Here is a 17,651-nt window from a genome sequence, read left to right on the forward strand (position 1 = left end):
CCTGTGTGTCACTCAGACACTCTCATGTGAAACATGCTTCATTGGGAGCAAAAGGTCTAATGCAGCGCTTCATGCGGTTATTTTGGATTGCAGGCAAAGGAGATGCAGCAGATGGTGAAGCTGGAAGCAGAGATGGATCGCAGGCCAGCAACAGTGGTTTAAAGCCTCAACAAGCAAATTGAAGCTGGAGAGCACAGCATCCTTAAAATGAGAGCAAAATTCAAAATAACATTGCTGAGGTTGAAGAGTGGGCCTTTGGTTTGGTTTGGTTTTGGCAGGGGTTTGTTTTGGGTTTTTTTGTTCTTAATATTTCAAGGGTAGCTATGGACCATCAAGTCTTAAGGTTTGCATTGTTTCTTTTTTAACACTGGGCACTGAATTTCCTTTGTTGGATTTCCATAAGAATTTCCTTTGTTCAGAAAAACCCCAACTGAAATGCAGAGAGCTTTTTAAACCCCATGCTGTTTCTGTATCTCACCAGGCACGGTGCCTGCGTCAGAATCCCGCGATCAGAGGCTCGAAGCACAGGAGATTCCTTTAACATCATGTCAGATGGCAGCAAAGCTGTAGCTCGCGTGCTGTAATTTCCCATTTGTGTTCTCATGTGTGACGTGCTGTGCAGAAGCCCCACGCCGCCAGGCCACGCCTTGTCAGATGCTCTGCACCTGATGTTCCCTGAGCCCAGTGAACGGGACCGTATGCCAAGTAATAATTAGGATAGTGAGGAGCTGAGTTTGATTTTAAATTACATTTAAATGGGTTTTTTTGCAGGCAGCAGGCAGTTGAAAGGTAACTGCGTATATTCAAAAGTACAGCGAGTACAAAGTCATCGGCCACATTCATCAGCTGCAGCAGTAACTTGACAGGGTATTTCTGCAGCCTAACGATGCCATTCACAAGTGCCATATCAACTCTATCAATTCTGAGGGGAGCCAATATCCTGTAGCAGTCACTGCAGTGGATAACCTGAGGGAAATACAGTGTATTCGTGCCAAAACTGATCAGTGCTCTAAGGAATTACGTATTAGGCACTTTAAGAAAAGTTTACATCCTACATTGCTTGTATAGAAATTGCATTTTGATCCTGTTGTTGCAGATCCCGGATACTACAGCTCATTGTAACTTAAAAGATTGTTTAAATGGCTTTTGGCAAAAAGTTTGTAACTGTGAAAATGTAAAAAGTATTTATACACTTGGGAAACACAACATTGTAGAAATTCACATACATGTTGCTACGTGATAAAATTAGTAAACAAAAATGCTAAGAGTATGTTTGCATGTGATACAAATGCTATAAGGCTGTCATGCCTACTATATGACCACAGTCATGCTACTAGCTGGTAAATACTGAGTAAATGTATGGCACAGAATATTGTTTGATTAATTACAAAGACTTTTAGCATTACAAGGTCTCTATATATATGTGTGTATATTAATTACGTGGGCATTCTTGATACTTGTAGTAAAAGAGAAGTACATAACTAATTTAATTTTACACAGAAGTATTTATGCAGATTTTCAGAATTTCATATCAGGAATAATCTTTTTATGTCCATTAGATATAAAACCAATTTGCTAATGTGTCAATTTGCATGTTTCCAGAGCTTGCTGTAGTTATATTGCAAAACAATGCATGTAAGCATTCGGCTTGGAATTTGTCCATGCTGCCAATTCAAAGATGACTGCATGGAAAACTGGTAGTTTAGAACAAATCAGATTTCTGATTTCAATGTACTAAGCACCAATTACTTTGTTGTATATGCTTGTACAAACAAATTCTACATATTCCTATAAACAAAATAAATGAAGAGAGATAATTATGTTATTGTCGGTCCTGAGATGAAACTTTCAACTTCTCTAATAAAAACCTTAAAAATTCAAATCCTTTAGTTTTGACTGCAGTGAATTGCAGGGTGGTGGTGTTATTAATTAGAGATTTTAGCAAATTGTATTTCCTGTAAAAATGTGCATAGTGTAAATATATTTTTATCACAGCTTATTTAGTCAAAGGAGTCTCTTTTTTTTATGTTATATAAGTGATAGAAGCATTGTGCAGCACTAGAGAACTGCCCCAGTGGAGTGCAGCAGCACAACCTGGAAATGCAGCAACCCGAGCGCAGTGTAGCAGCCACTGAGACAGAGGTCAGTGAATTTTCAGGTGTTTAAAGCAGGGTTGGAGCAGACTTGTGATGAGTATTCAGAATTCCCATTGTGATGCCACAGCCTGTGAAGGTAGCTCCTGGTCCTTTATAATGTTTTAAAAGACAGGTTGTGTACTGAGAGCTGCTCTCTAAGCCTGGCTCAAGTGCTGGATGGAGCTGGAAGCAGAAGTGTTTTCAGAGCACGCTGGACAGGATTTTTATGGTGACTTTTCTTTTAATTAAAGATGTCCTCTAAAACAGCTGGTGGAGACAGTGCCGTGAGCTGGTATTCTACACTGTTGCCTACTGCAGTGGTTTTTAGCCTGTGAGGAGGAGCAAATGACAGACCAGGTATGGAGAGAACTGGATGGTGAAGCATCTTAAGCTCATGTAGAGCCTGGCTGGAAAGCCCTGCTAAAGAAACCACTGGGAATGGAGGGCTTGTCCCTGAGAAGATAAACCTGCCTATTTAATTCCTTGGTGAATCCCATCCCCGGAGGGGAAAACGCAGGTTTTGGAGAGACAGAAAATACTGTCCAGAGCCTCTGTCTGAGACTGTGCTCCCTGCTCAGCCAGCAGCGAGACATCCATCAATTCAGACAGGAAAACGGGCTGCTCTGAAACTGCCGAGCAGGAAACCTCGGCTCCCCGCCTCAGCTCCCCACACTGATACCTATTTCATCCACTGACAATTTAGCATAAAATGCAGGCAGTAATTTGAAATTAAGTGATGAATTTTGTCAGCTAAGTGTTTTGAAATACTGTTTAAGCAGTATTTGATTCAAAAATTATTTGAAGTTTGGCCGCTAATGTAATGAGGTGAGAATTTCCATTGAGATGAAATAGGCTAATCAATTTGAACATTGATACCGAGTTAAAGCAGTTTAAAATGTCATTCCCTGCCGGGGTGATAGATTCCACTTCAGTGAAATTTCATGGAGGGAAGTGGCAGATTTTCCCCTCTCTGAGTCGCTTCAGATAAATTCAGCTCAGCTGTGATGGGGAGGGTCATGACACCTAGGCAGCCTGCTATTCTTGCACTTGCAGTAATTTGGGGGCTGGTCATTAACTTGACTGTTTCCAGGTGGGGGCCTTTTTAAGTCCTGTACCACCTGCATGCAGTTAGGAAATCACCCAAAATACGCCTCAGGTGGTGAAACCACCAAACCCCATTGGATGTAAAGCCCTGTTCCTGCTGGCTGTGTCAGCAGTGGTCCCAGTGCTGCAGCCTGGCTGTCCCTGTGCTTTGTGCTCCCTGCAGGCAGCTATGTCTGGGAGCTGTGGGTAGCGAGGGTGATTCAGCCTTCAGAGATACCCTCAGAGCTGGGGCTGAGGGCAGGTGGCAGGGCAGGTGACCTAGTCTGGGACCATCAACTGTCCCAGGGTGCTGATGCTGCACTGGCTCGCTCGGATGAGACCTTTCTGCCCTGTGTTTTGGGGGTTGCTTGGTGCTAGGAAGCCTGAGGCCTTTCCCTTTCATTTGCCACGGAGAGCAGGATGAAGGCAGCTCTGCAGGCTGGAAGTGGCAATTGTCCCTGGAGCTGAAGGCTTTGTTGTTGTGCTGTGCAGCTGGGGGAGCACAGTTCTGGGCTGGGGGGCAGCCTTGCCCCCGCTCCAGCACAGCTGCTCTCTCCCAGCTGCTCTCTGGACCATCCTGCACAGGCTGGATGCAGGGGCAGCTGCTCAGAATCATGTATTTTGGGCATTAAAATCTACCTAGAAACCTCAAAAAGGCTGGAAATTAAATAGTGGAGTAGAGAAGGAAATAAAGGGTAGTCAGACACTGAGCTCATCAGTGTAGGACCTGAGGAAGCCAGGCACTAAAATCATCACAGAAGTACAGCCTGTTACAGTCAAAGGTTATATTTTCTAGAAGATTAATTTTTTTCCTTTATATAGTCCCCTGAAATTATTATCCATAGGTTAATCCTGTACCACAACCGACACAGGTCTGACTGTATTTGGGGGTGTGCAGGAATGGCTTTTTATCGTGAGACAGGAGAGAAAGGGAAATGGTCAGAATGTATTTAATATGTACAGAAAGCAGAAAAGAAATGTCAACATTATAGTTTAAAAAAGAAAATTCCTTTAGTATCAGTTTTTATTGCTTAAAAAAAGCCATTTCCCAGCAAGAAAGCCCCTCTCTGCACGTGTGTGCCCTGGCAGAGAAAGGGCAGTTGCCCACAATCAAAACTCACCTTGCAATGTCTTGCTTTGCAAAACCTTGGACCGTTTCCTCCAGATGCCTTTTCCTGAACTAGAAATGTGAATTGGTAGTGAATCCAGTAATGCAATCACGCCGGATCGCTGCTGTCCCTTTGGCTTTTTACCGAAAAACCATCCTTAGTGTAGGGCCCTTCATCCCCGCTGCTCCTGGGACTGGTGTCGCTGTAAATCCTAAATATTTGGATGTGCTCCTGGTCCCGGGGCGAGACTGGCAGCGCGTTAAAGCTCCAAAAAAAAGGCCCCGGTGAGAGGGGGGGGAAGAAATATTTCAAGGTGGCATCACGGGAGCAAGGAAGCAGCCCGGGAACGGCGGCGCAGCCGGGCTGGGATCGCCCGCTCCTCCCGGGGCCAGCGCCGCCCCTGCCCGGCTGACAGCGAGCGAGGGAAGCGCTGCCCCGGCTCGGAGCTGAGGGGCCCCGCAGCCGGGGGCAGGGGCGGGCAGCCCCTCTCCGCTGTCTCGCACCTTTGACCCGGCCAGGGGCAAAACCCCGGCTGGGCACCTGTCCCACCTCCGACACACCTCCTGCCTGTCCCCCCAAGAACGCCCCGCACTGGCATGGGCCGTGTTGTTTCTGTTTTAAAGCACCCTCTGGTTGCTGCTGGGTTTTATGTGACGGTGCGCGTTGTGGTTTGCCACGTCTTAGAGCTCAGGTGTGTCGATGGCCCTTCACAGAAGGATGCGGGTTTGCTTCCGACCTTGCCACACAAAAATAACTGCACGCTTTTCCTAAATTAACACGCGGAGCAGCTGTTCGCCTCCACCGAAATTAGTGACGCTCTGTGAGCAGCCGGCACAGGAGCAGGTATCCCCTCCTCCGTCCCGTCGGTGCCCCGACAGGGACCGCCGGCAAACCCCGGGGCGGGGGTCCCGGCGCCGCTCCCAGCCGGGGGAGCGCTGGGGCTGAGCCCGGCTCGCTCCGGCCGCGCGGGGATCCCCGGCAGTGCGGCGCGGCCCCGGCGCCGGAGGGGGGAATCCCTCCTTCCCTCCTTCCCTCCTCCCCGCCCGGCGGCGCGTACGCCCCGTCCCTCGGCGTGGGCGCTCCATCAGCTCCGCCGGCATCTCCCCTCCTCCTCCTCCTCCTCCCCGCACACCCACACACTTTCCCCGTCCCTCCTCCCCGCCACTCCGCAGCAGAGTGCTTTTGCAGCCTGTGCGGCTCCTGAGAAAGGAGGTGTGCGGCTTTCCCCCCCTCCTTTTTATTTTAATTTTCTTTTTTTTCCTCGGAGCGGACCTTTCGGAGGAGCAGCTGCAGCAGCCGGGACAGAGCAGGGAGCATGGCCGGGGGGCGTCTCCCGGGGCTGCTTTTCATCTTGCGTGAGTACCTGGGTGCCGAGTCGCGATACGGAGCCTGTCGCGACCCGGCAGCCGCTGGCGCTGGCGGGCTCGGCGCTGTCACGGCACCGCTCTCGCATCAGCGCCACCGGCTGCCCCATCTCCTCCAGCCGCTCTGTCGCGACAGGAGCCCCCGTCACGACAGAGCAGCGGGCCGGGGGTGGCGGGGGGTGCTGGGGCGAGCGGCAGGGGCTCGGGGCCGGGCCCGGGCTGCCGGCGCTCAGCCCCGCTCTGCCCGCAGACGCCGCGGCTCGCCTGGCCGCCGAGCAAGAAGTTGAAAACCTCTCCGGGCTCTCCCCCAACCCCGAGAAGGACATCTTCGTGGTGCGGGAAAACCGGACGACGTGTCTCATGGCCGAATTCGCCGCCAAGTTCATCGTCCCCTACGACGTGTGGGCCAGCAATTATGTGGATGTGAGTGGGGGCCGGGGGCGGCCCGGGGCTGCAGCAGGACCGGGGATGGCAGGGGACACACACACGCACGCACCTGCCGGTACTTTCGGAAAGTCCTTTATTCCCTCCGAGCATTTCCAGCCGGGGCAGTGGGGAGACGCTCGGGGGTCGCCCCGCTGAGCCCCGCTCCCCTCTTGCAGCTGATCACGGAGCAAGCCGACATCCCGCTGTCGCGGGGCGCCGAGATGAAGGGCAAGTGCGGCACGAACGAGTCGGAGCTGGAGCTCTCCTGGCTGGACCAAGCGTACACCCTCAGGCTCTCCTTCCTGAAGGTACGGGCTGCCGGGAGCCGGGCCGGGGCGCGGCAGCTCCGCGGGGTCCTGACCGGCCCTGTCTCGGCAGGAGGGGCACAACACGTCCCGGGGCCCCGAGGCGTCGTGGAAGCTCAGCCGGATCCAGTTCACCTACGACACCTCCGAGCGCACCTACTTCAAGGATGCCGTGAGCCGTAAGCGCTCGGGTTTTAGGGGAGATCCCGGGGCGGGCGCGGGGCCGGGCTGCTCCTGCATGTACCTTACGGGAAAAAGGAAACCACAAATCCTCCCGTCAAAGTCGGGACCAGCTGCCGGGTTTAAACCGCATATTATAGTATTTTTTTTTTCTCCGCTGTTTTTTTTTTTTTTCCCTTGTTTTTAATCACCGCGGTTGCCGGGGGAGGGAAAGCCCAGCTCTGCCCGTTTGCTGCGCTGTCCTGTGGGACCCGCGGCCCCACGGGTGGGACAGGGAGACGCCTGGGCTGGAAAAAGCCCATGAAAAAACTTGTCTCCTTTCCTGCGGGGAGATTGTTTTTGAGGTTAATCCCGATGATGGTTGAATAGGTGGGAAAGCAGCAGTTCCCCAAGATAACTGAGATTGACATCAGTATCATACCCCTACACACCTCCGCACCCAGCAGCCTCCTCTTTTCTCACTGGTTTCCATTCTTTTGGTTTTCATCTTGCTTTTATTTCATTTTGGCTCAGAAATGTGTTGTCTTGAATTGAAAAATGAAATATTGTCATTTGCAAATCGTTCTCCCTCAGGATCTTCCAACTCCAGTGAATAGCCCTTTTAGGGTTGTTGCCATAAGACATGCTGGTTTTAGGGCTGCTTTCCCACTGGTGTTCCCACTGTTTGAGGCCCCAAAACGCGAAGCTGGACCTGCTGCATCAGCCCCTGCCCATCAGTGAAGCATCGATTGCCTTTTTGTGCACGGGGAACAAAGGGCTGCAGAAGAGCAGGAGGTGGAAGATACCCCTCATTCCACCTGCCTTTGCTTGCAAAACAAGCTTGGTGTGATGGGAGAATGTTTTCTCTAATTGACACCTGGGTGAGACGGTCACGGTGTATTTTCAGAAGGGCTTTATGGCCCGTCTTGCTTTGCGGGGTGGTCCCCATGGCTCTGCTCCTTCCCCCTGGATTCAGAGCCATTCAGAATGGGTGTTTCCCAAAAGCGGGGAGCAGAGGCACAGTCCCGGGCTGCACCCCGAGCGCCAGTGAAGGGGAACCATTTCACACTTTGGTCTCCGGGCGCAGTGACAGGAGCGGGGCTGGCGGAGCACAGCCAGCCCAGCGCTGTGTGCAGCAGCTGGGTGTGCTGGAGCCGTGTCCCTCCGGCGGGAGCCCACCGCGGTGCGGGAGCTGCGGGGTGTCCCAGGGCAGCGGGCCCGCACCCCGGAGGACGCTCCGGAGCAGCAGGGCGCTGCTGCCGCATTGCGCCGTGCACGCACGCCTGCGGTCCCTTGCCTGTGCTCGGGGCCCCTCGGGGCCGGGCCTGACCCCGTGTGTCCCCTGGCCAGCCGGGAAGCACACGGCCAGCTCGCACCGGCTCTCGGCCCTGGTGACCCCTGCCGGGCGGTCCTACGAGTGCCAGGCGCAGCAGACCATCTCCCTCGTCTCCAGCGACCACCAGAAGTCCGTGCAGCTCCTGCTGTCGGAAGTGCGGCTCCAGCCCTTCGACATCCCCGCGGATTTCGTCTTCAGTGAAGGTAAGGAGCAGGCAGAGGCACCTCCTGCACTCCCGAGGTGCTGATGCTGCCACGGCCTTTGGGGACGTTGCAACGTACTGAAGGAATTTGGGTCCCACCTTTTCCAAAGCAACCTTCCCCTCACTGTTACCAGTGCTCCCTCACTGTTACCAGTGCAGTCCCATTCCAACCCATTCCGTGGTTCCCCAAAAGGCTTTACAAATTCAGCCCAGCTGCCAAAACACGGCCTGTCGTTTTATGTACGTTGGCTTCTGTAAGTACTTACAGAGTCAGGTTGCCAGCAAGCTCCAGTGCAGCATCCCTGGGGAGCCCTGCAAGGCTGGGGTATCTCCTCTGCAGCACAAAATGCCTCAGCACAGCCCCAGGGGCTTCTTAGGGCTGGAGCACGCTGAGGAAGCTTGGGCTGCAGTGGCAGGGGATGCTGGGGGTGCAGTTCCTGGCTGCAGTTTGATTAATGCCCATTGTGAGGGGGAAGGAGGTGTAACAGGGACTGCAGTGAGGCTCCTCGAGCACCAAACACACGGGGTGCCATTCTGCTTCTGGGATTCCCGAACATCCATGGTGGGGGAAAGAAAACCTGAGTTAAAACATGCTCTTTGCATCAAGGGTTGCACCGGAGTCTGTAGCAATGCTGCCGTGGGACAGGATTCCTGCAGTCCCAGGTTCCTTTATCCCAAGGAACCCATGGTGTTCCTCCTCCCTGGCTCCCTCTTGGTTTTCCCATCAGGTTGAATGAGGCAGTGTAGTCATACCTGGATTAGCTCAGACCAGTCCCATTTCATTGTGCTGCCTTAGCACTATAATTAGTCAAGCCCGTTATTGTAACCAGGTGCAAATAAAATGTGTAATGGCCAGCTCTTTTAATAATGAGTTAGAAAATTGTGGTATTCAAGCCTAGCATTAAAAACGTGGAGCTTTATTATTTTGCATGTGGGAAATATTTTGGAGCACAATGAGAGCCCAGCACTGGCTGCAGAGCTGAGTGGTTGCACTCACGACTCACATCCTCTCACCGATGTTGTAAATTTGTGCTGCTGCATGTGCTGGCTCTGGCAGAGCTCTGCCTGGCTGAATTACTCACAGCAAGGCCAGTGTAATACTGAGTAGGTTTTATCCGTGGGCAGGGTGTTTTTGTATCAAAGTAGTACCACGTTTTTCTTAGATTTACAGGGAGAAAACAGTAGAACTTAATAGTTTGCTGTAATGTTTGTAGTTGGCGTAGCTTTACCCTCTTATTTCCTCCTGTAGATCCAGGATTCCTGCACTCAGGGTTGGGCTGGGCAGACCTTGGGGGCTGAGAACAGCGTGTTTAAGATATGCAAGTCTGTGTCTCCATGATACCAAACTCGTGAAGTCCTCGAGCTCCCAGTTGCAGCAACCAAACTCGGGGCTCACTGCCAAAGGAATCTACCTGCTGTTTTCATTATATGCTCATTCCTGTCAGGCAGCAACTTTGTTTCTATTTTGTTTTCTCTGTTGTTGCTGTGGTTTGGTGGGCTTTTCTTCTTCCAGCGCACAAAGAGATGATGTTGGTTTAGCAATCTTTAAACACACGGAGGGAATTCCTCCTCCAGAGGACAGCATGGCTTCTCTCTTTGTCAGGCTCAGTGGGGTTTTCTGTAGTTGTTGCTCTCATTATTCAATTACACTCCTTTTTGTTGGATTGCACTGGAAGTTAAGCAGCAGAGAGCACTGGAGGGCTGGTCAGAGGTGCTGGGAGGTGATTTATCCATGGGGCTCCATCCAGGGCACTGCTGCTCTCCCAGCGGCGCTTCCCTCCAGCTGAGCTCGTCCTCAGCACACACATGGCAGAGCAGGATCCTTTGTGGGGTCTGAGAGTCACTGCCAATCTCAAATTACAGTAATTAGCCTTCTCCTTTTTGCTTCATTAATTTCCCATTAGGTAAAATTCCTATTAATTATGGACAAGCTACAAAACATTCTAAAATATTTTGGAGCAGAGAAAAAGACCTGCTAGAGCAGAAGAATCACCAAGACACAGGAGGGTTGGGGCCCTTTTTCCACAGAGAAATTGGGGAAGGTTTCTTCATTAGTCCTGACACTGTCCTGGCAGGATAGGTTAAAAAGCTTGTAGAGAATGATTGGATTATCTTGGGGTTTTTTTTTTGAATGCTTAAATTCACATGCGAGAATTTTTTTTTTGAATGCTTAAATTCACATGCTAGAATTTTTTTTTTGAGACACTGCTTCCAACCTTCACAAATCCACATCTATTTATTTATTTAAATTTTTGTTTTTCAATAGAGAAGCAGCAGAAATTTTTTGCAGAGTTCACTAATTTATTTTTTTTTTAATAGGGAAAGTGTGCGTACATTTTTCAGCTTAGAAGATGAGAAAAATGAGAGCTTGATCAAGAGGGTAGGAAAAGATTTAAACTGAGGAAAGAACCCCAGAGAAACTGTCAGCTCTTTTGATTTTATATCTAAAAATTCCAATCTAAAGCAATATGATGAAAACCAGTAATACAGAGGGATGGAACAGCTGATAACCAGGGACTGGATGCTGGGGTGGCTCAGAGGGAGCTGTGACCTGCCCCTTGAGGGCCGCGTTGTCTCAAGGGTCCTTTGCTCCCAGGTATGCGGCCACTTTTTAAAAAGCACCTGGTTTCTCTTCATTTAATTTTTAAGTGTTTGCTCACAAACAGCCACCTCAAACCCCGCAGCCCCGTGCTGCCGGACCCGGCGGGCTGTTTCCCGTTGGACAGCCCCCGTGCGGGTGCTGGGCTGGGCTGTGCCTGTGCCGGGCTGTGCTCCGTGCGTGCTCCGCAGAAGGATCCTGGAAGGAGAATGGGCTCTGAGGTGGTTTCACAGCCCGCCGCTGGAACTGGCGAGCGCTCACCATAGAAACCGTGGCAGTGCGTGAGCCTGGGAGGAGGCACTGCACAAAGGAGCAGCGAGGGATGCACCCGAACACCTCCCGTGACTCCATCTGCAGTGGGTGTTGCACGGGCAGGGGCTGGGGTGACTCCCCCCTGCCAGAGGGTGACCCCGCCGTGCCCGGGGTGCAGCAGAGCTCCCAGCACCCTTCCTCTTTTCTGCCAGGCCCTTCTTGCTTCCCTGCACTGAGGGTAAGCCCCAGTAATCCGGGAAATACTGAGATCCTGTGGCCTGGAGTGTAATACTGGGGAAGATTTGACAGAAAGGGCTGTTTTCCTGCAGGGTCATTAATTTTGAAATCATAGCTGTTCCCAGTGCAGTGGTTCTCTGTTTGTCAAGCGTTAACCTACCCATATTTGAGGGGGTTGAGCATCCAAATTTGCCTGCCATGGACTTGATGCAAACCCTTCTCTCCTCCTGTTCCCCCTTTGCCTTTTCCTGTGCTGATGGAGCAGGAATGAGACCTGCTGCCTGCCTGCTTCCCTGCTGTGTTGTGGACCTCAATGCCTTTGCTTGGAATCTTTGGGTGAAAAATGCTTCATTTGAATTCCTGGGGTGAAAAAATGCTGTATAAATGTTAAAGTACCTTGTTATAATGTGAAAGTATCTGCCATAAAATTATGTGGGTTAACATGATATTAATGGAGAATTAAAATGATAAAATGGAGAATTCACCCTCCCTGCAGTCAGCAGCCAGAGCCTCACTCCTGCTGCAGATGTGTTTGTGCTTTGCACTTCCCAGTGCCCCCATACTGTGTCCCCCCATTCCCATTCCCCCTGCAGTCTCCAGAGAGCCCAGGCTTTGGTGATCTGCTCCAAAAGGAGAAAAGGGATGATTCTGGTGAGGAGAAGGTGTGGGTAGGACAGAGGCAGCTGCTCTGCCCAGGGAGGTGCAGCGGGTCCACCAGGGTTTGGGATGTGCTGCTGGAGACTGACACCTTTGCTTAATGCCTTTTTTTCCTTCTTCCTGTTGGCTTTCTTTATTATTTTATTTTAATCCTCCTAAAAATAGTGTCAGGATAAAGAACTCTCTTGCTTGGTTGCTTGCAGGAGCTGACACCTTTTTGAGTTGTGACACAGACCCTTACACACAGCCGTGGCTTTCAGTGGACCACAGATCTCTGGCCACGTCCTCTGGCATGTTTTGTGCCCTGCAGCTGGTTTGCTTTGGCAAAATTTGGTGGAATTCAAATGTTACAAGTGGGTGCTTCAGAGCTGGGTCTGTTTGCTGCACTGGTGCTTTTAGCTTTGCCTTCTCCAGTGGCTGCAGCCCCGCACATCCAGCCTGTTCTCCTGGAGTGTTCCTGTTAGGGAAAGGTGCATGGCAAACCCAGTGTGTTTGAGCACGGGGAATGCTCTCAGCTGGGTTCCTGCAGCTTTGTTTCCATCTTCTCTTGGGTTTCAGCTAAGCCACTTCCCCCGCAAAAATCCGTGTCCAGCCAGAGTGCTCTCCTGCTCATTGGCAGCTCAGCACACCCTGTGTGCAGCCGTGTGGGGGCTGCCCTGGAGCTCCTGGAGCTTGGGTCCTTCCCATGGGACCGGTGCTGCTTTGTAGCTGTGGGGAGGGGGGTCCGAGCAGCCCTGGCCCCACAGCCCTGCCCTGGAGTGCCTTTTCCTGGGCTTGTGTCCCTGCAAGCTGCTCAGGCCTTAGCATCCTAAACTGGGAACGATTCCATGGAGCACCAGAAACCCAGTTTTGGGAGCTGAGTAACCATCAGGACTTCTCCCCCATTCTCCTTACTACAAACAAACAAAACCCCTGCATTGCAGCAGTTGCTGAATCGCCTGTGCCACAGTCCTGGTGATTAATCACTCCTCTGGTGAAACAGTGAGCAACTGGAACTGAGAAGGACATTCTTTTGTGTTAGACACATTCCACTTTTGCTTTTTTTTTGTTTCACCTGATTTACAGCTTGAAGTGTTTCCTGATGCCGTGGCTGGGAGGAGGCTGCACTCCAGGACTGGCGGAGCTCCTGGAGGTGCCAGCACTGCTGGGGATGGGTCCCTGCTGTCACCTCCTGCCTGGGCCTGGGGCTCTCTGGGTTTCTCCTGCTCTTTGCCACATGCTGTGAGATTTGTGGAGCGTTTGCTCTTCGTGGTTATTGCAGATCTCTGCAATCAGCTGCCCGGGGGACCCATCTGGACAGTCTTTGGCAAGGGGGGGAATTGGTGCTGCCCTTTGTATTTGTTCATCTAACACACAGCCTTTCTATTTTCCTTTTTTTTTTTTTCCTTAAAGTTGTCATTGTTTTCAGCACATTTCTACTACAATGAAGGCAGAATTGTCCTTCCTCTATCACGTACCCCTTTTTTTTCCCCCAGAACTGGCACTTTTCTTCTTTTTAGCCTGGCAGCCCCATCTCAGCAGCATGGGCCCTGCCTGTCCATCAGCACGGAGAAGCAACAATCCTGTGGGGGAAAAGTGCATCATGATCCTGTCACTCTGGCCTGCAGTGGACTCTGGAGGTGTAAGGGAGCAGAGCCAGGATTGCCAGTGTACCATGCTTCCTGACCTTAGTGGCCTTTCCAAGCTCAACAGAAAAGTCTTTTCCCATTGTATCACTATTTTCTGGTGGTTTATTAGGCCGTGGCAAAGACTCCTCAGAGAGACAAGAACACTGGCGGGGCTCACGTTGCTTGTGAGCCTGGGAGGAGGCTCCTCTGCTGTATTTGGTGGACAGTGTGGGGTGCTGGGTGCTGTCTGACACACACACACACACACACACACACACTGTGTGTGCTCTGCCAGGGCTGCTGCCAGGTCCCTGGGGAGCTCACGGAGAGCGGCAGAGGTGCTGCTGGGCCTCTGCCAACGTGCAGATAGAGGGGGATCTCTGGGTGATGTGCAGGCTGACTCTGGTGCAGAATTAAAGCCTCACTGGTGCTGAGGCCTCTTCAGACCCTGCCTGACTGAACAAAGCAGCTCTTTGGTCACTCGGGAGCCCCGGGCTTTGGCTGCCCTGTTCCCAACAGGCCATCCCTGGGTGCCAGAGAGGGCTGAGCTTATGGCATGGGAGTGTTTTTCCAGTGCAGGGGCTGGTTTGACAGATGTAGCCTCTCCCTGTGTTGTGAGTGGTGGTTCCACTCTGCTCCAAAGCAATTGATTTTCTCCCGGGGCTCCGCCGGCAGCTGCGGCCGCTCCGTCCTGCGCGGAGCCGCGACCGGGGAGCGCCGGCAGCGCCGCTCGCAGGCTCAGCCATCCCCTTCTCCTCTCCCTGCCCCTGCACAGGCTCAGCCATCCCCTTCTCCTCTCCCTGCCCCTGCACAGGCTCAGCCATCCCCTTCTCCTCTCCCTGCCCCTGCACAGGCTCAGCCATCCCCTTCTCCTCTCCCTGCCTCTGCAGAGTCTCAGCCATCCCCTTCTCCTCTCCCTGCCCCTGCACAGTCTCAGCCATGGCCCTCTCCCCTCTCTTCCCCTGCAGAACACAAGTGCCCGGTGGACCAGAGGGAGCAGCTGGAGGAAACGCTGCCCCTGATCCTGGGGCTGATCCTGGGGCTGGTGATCGTCATCACCCTCGGCATCTACCACATCCACCACAAGCTGACAGCCAGCCAGGTGCAGATCCCTCGGGACAGATCTCAGTACAAACACATGGGGTAGGAGCAGCACCGGGCAACCCGAGCACTGATCAGGTAGAAACAGCAAAAGCACTTTTTTCTGTGGGTGAGGAAACGTTCTGGGGGGCAAGGGATGGTATTCACAGCACCTAATCCTGAGCATTTCATGGAGACACTCAGGCTAAGGCTTGGCTTTAGCACAGCCCCTGTAAGGAGAATCAGTGTCTGTAGGTGGTTTGAATACCTTCTTTAAGCAGCTGGGCTGATCATCTGGAAACAGAAACGCTTCACATGTCACAGTTTCACCCTGGGAGCACAAGTAGCTTTCTTGTTTTATTTATTTTCTCCCTTTTTCCCATCTCAAGAGGTTCTTACCTCCCCCTGCATCACCTTTGGAGCATTCAGCCCTCCACATTCCTGTCTGTGCAGGAAGCAGGGCTGTGAGACAGAGCCATTGCACAGGGCTCATGCAGGCCCTCCAATGAAGGGACTCAAACCACATCCCCGAATTTGCACTCATGTTAAGAAAAGCATGGAGGCAAATGCAGGTGTGCTTTGGGGAAAAAAAATAAAATTCAAGGTCAGTAACTCCAGTGGAGCAGATCACAGCTGTGGAGCTGACCCCACACTTGAGACTGGGTGAAGAAAGTTTGTTTTTGCTTCTTGAGCCACATCTGAACTAAACTTAGAAAAAAAAAAGTTAAAAAAAAAAGTATTGATACACAAATTATAAAGTGCCGTGCTACTGCAAGTCAACTGAGAAATGCTTCTGGCTGGGCATCCTGCACGTATTGTGATTGTGGTTGAGATGTTACATTGCTACCTGCAACTGATAATTTTCACAGCAAAACAAAAAAAACAGAGAAAAAGAAAACAGTAATGTTAAAGTTACTATGCAGATTATTCAGGTATAATCTAATATAACAGCAAAATATAAGGGAACCCTTGAAATCTATCCTTAAATGTAGACAATTTTTAAAAGTAATTAAAACATGTACATACATAATGCTTGATTTGCCTTCTTAATGTGAAATGTTGAAATGCTTTGTCCTCACTCCACGGTACCAATGGAATCAGAACACAAATGCATCCTCTGAGTGTTTGGCACGTGTAGGATTTATTTCCAGCAGTGGTTGTGCTGCAGATGCCTTGGTGAAGCCATGGTGTGGTTCAGTATTCTGTCATTTGCTGGCTGTCCCTAATTTTCTTCTGTCTCTTGGTTGTTTTTCCTGTGTGTTGTGTGGGCAGTGATGTGTTTCATTCCAGTTCAGTCCAATTCCCACTGAGCCCTTTGACTCCACTTGGCTCCAGTGTTACTTCAGCAGGAGTTAGTCCAGGCCTTGTGTCAATTTAGGGTGTGGAAAACACTTCCTTCTTCTTAAACTGATTTAATTCAAACACAGGCTTGATTGTTTTCTTTCAGCTTAAAACAATAAAAAATAGTAATTTCAGCATTGGAAAGAGGCAAGAGAAGAAACTTAACTGTTCTTTAATGTGTAGTCTCCTCCAAAATTTATGGATTTTTTTGAAAGTGGATGCAGCATGAGCCTTTAGTTCTGCCTTATTCCTGGTCTCATTTCTGTGCTGTGCTCAGCTGTTTTCTCATTTGGATGCAAAAAGCCAATTATGGCACTAACGATGATTGTGGCTTTGCCCTTTTCCTTTAGAGCTGCAGTGAAAGGGTCCTGGGTGAGCTCTAGACTGGCCCAGTGCCACTGCCTACAATAAGCTGGTAATTAAAGAAGACAAGACAAGGTTCTTTTAGAAGCAGTTAGAAAATGCCAGAGGTAGCAGGAGGGTGAGTAAAAGGATTAAAGGTTCATCCCTAATAGAGAGGAGCTTTGTCCTGCCTCACCCTTGTCTGCCCTGGGGCCAGGAAGGCTCTCCCAGCCAGCTCCCCTCAGCCTGGCACATCTGCCACTGCGACCTCCCAAAGAATCAAACACAGAAGGGAAGCCAGCAGCTGAGCTGCGGGGCCAGAGGAGCCCCTGCACTGCCTTTGTCTGCTGGAGAGGCATCCTGGCACGGGGCTGTGGGAAGGGTGGGAGGATTGCACCCCCTGGAGCCATCCCGGGCACCCGGGGGACATTCCCACCTTGGGAGTTCAGGGCTCACAGGGAGCTGCTGGGGCAGCAGGGGCTGGGCCGGGCTGGGCTGGGCTGGGCTGAGCTGGGCCGGGCTGGGCTGGGCCGAGCTGGGCCGAGCTGGGCTGAGCCGAGCGGGGCTGGGCTGGGCTGAGCTGGGCCGGGCTGGGATGGGATGGGCTGAGCTGAGCCGAGCGGGGCTGGGCTGGGCTGAGCTGGGCCGGGCTGGGATGGGATGGGCTGAGCTGAGCCGAGCGGGGCTGGGCTGGGCTGAGCCGGGCCGAGCCGGGCCGGGCTGGGCCGGGCTGAGCTGGGCCGGGCCGGGCTGGGCCGAGCTGGGCTGAGCCGGGCCGAGCCGGGCCGGGCTGGGCCGGGCTGAGCTGGGCTGGGCCGGGCTGGGCCGAGCTGGGCTGAGCCGAGCGGGGCTGGGCTGGGCTGAGCCGGGCTGGGCTGGGATGGGCCGAGCGGGGCTGGGCTGGCCTGCTCAGTGCGGTGCAGAGGCAGGGCCTGGGGACACCGTGCCCAGGCTGCTCCGGGGGAGGCTGTGCCTGCCCAAATGGAGCCGCTCTGGGGCCGCTGCCCGGCGTGGCTGCTCCTGCTGCCTCTGCTGGCCCCTGAGAGCCGTCCTTGGGCATCCTGCCCTGAGCTGCAGGGCACTCCCGGGGACTGCCCTGCCTCGCCCAGGGCACCGCGGTGGTGGCAATGGCCACTGGATGGGGACACCCCAAAGCTGCTGCTGCTCTTCATGGCAGACGAAGGTTTCCCTTAGGAAGCACCTGGCATCGTCTCCAGGGGCTGAGTGTGTCTGTAAGCCATTAGGAACAGATTCCAGGAATGCAATAATTAATTTACTGGTTTTCTGAACTGACAAAACTTTTTTTTTTAATTGGACCGAATTGTTTTTGCTATTTGGGGAAGAAAGAAAAAAGGAACAGTAATTTAATGTCAGTGACAGTTTGTGTCCCAGATTGATGTATCTTGATTGAAAAAAA

At 52.1% G+C, this 17,651-nt stretch overlaps 2 protein-coding genes and 1 long non-coding RNA gene across 11 annotated transcripts in view; 2 read left to right on the forward strand and 1 right to left on the reverse strand.

Moving 5' to 3' along the window:
• The window catches only part of PLCB4 (phospholipase C beta 4), a 191,156-nt gene extending 189,274 nt beyond the window's left edge, over positions 1 to 1,882 (forward strand). For all 9 annotated transcript variants that reach the window (XM_064415698.1, XM_064415699.1, XM_064415696.1 and 6 more), the window contains one exon: positions 94 to 1,882. In XM_064415698.1, the coding sequence (XP_064271768.1) occupies positions 94 to 182 (89 nt within the window). In that variant the 3' untranslated portion in view covers positions 183 to 1,882. The remainder of the gene's footprint in view (positions 1 to 93) is intronic.
• Positions 1,407 to 4,643, reverse strand: LOC135297782 (uncharacterized). The gene is made up of 2 exons (XR_010359726.1): positions 4,340 to 4,643; positions 1,407 to 2,464 (listed from the first exon to the last, which is right to left on the reverse strand). It is a non-coding gene; the product is annotated as an uncharacterized LOC135297782 (long non-coding RNA).
• A 734-nt stretch (positions 4,644 to 5,377) lies between these two features.
• LAMP5 (lysosomal associated membrane protein family member 5) lies at positions 5,378 to 15,581 on the forward strand. The gene is made up of 6 exons (XM_064415705.1): positions 5,378 to 5,682; positions 5,942 to 6,114; positions 6,294 to 6,425; positions 6,496 to 6,601; positions 7,932 to 8,120; positions 14,440 to 15,581. The coding sequence occupies exons 1-6, from the start codon at positions 5,643 to 5,645 to the stop codon at positions 14,616 to 14,618; spliced, it is 819 nt and encodes a 272-aa protein (XP_064271775.1). The 5' UTR covers positions 5,378 to 5,642; the 3' UTR covers positions 14,619 to 15,581.
• The last annotated feature ends 2,070 nt before the right edge of the window (positions 15,582 to 17,651 follow it).

The sequence above is a fragment of the Passer domesticus genome, chromosome 3 (genome assembly GCF_036417665.1).
Source record: "Passer domesticus isolate bPasDom1 chromosome 3, bPasDom1.hap1, whole genome shotgun sequence".
Taxonomy (NCBI): domain Eukaryota; kingdom Metazoa; phylum Chordata; class Aves; order Passeriformes; family Passeridae; genus Passer; species Passer domesticus.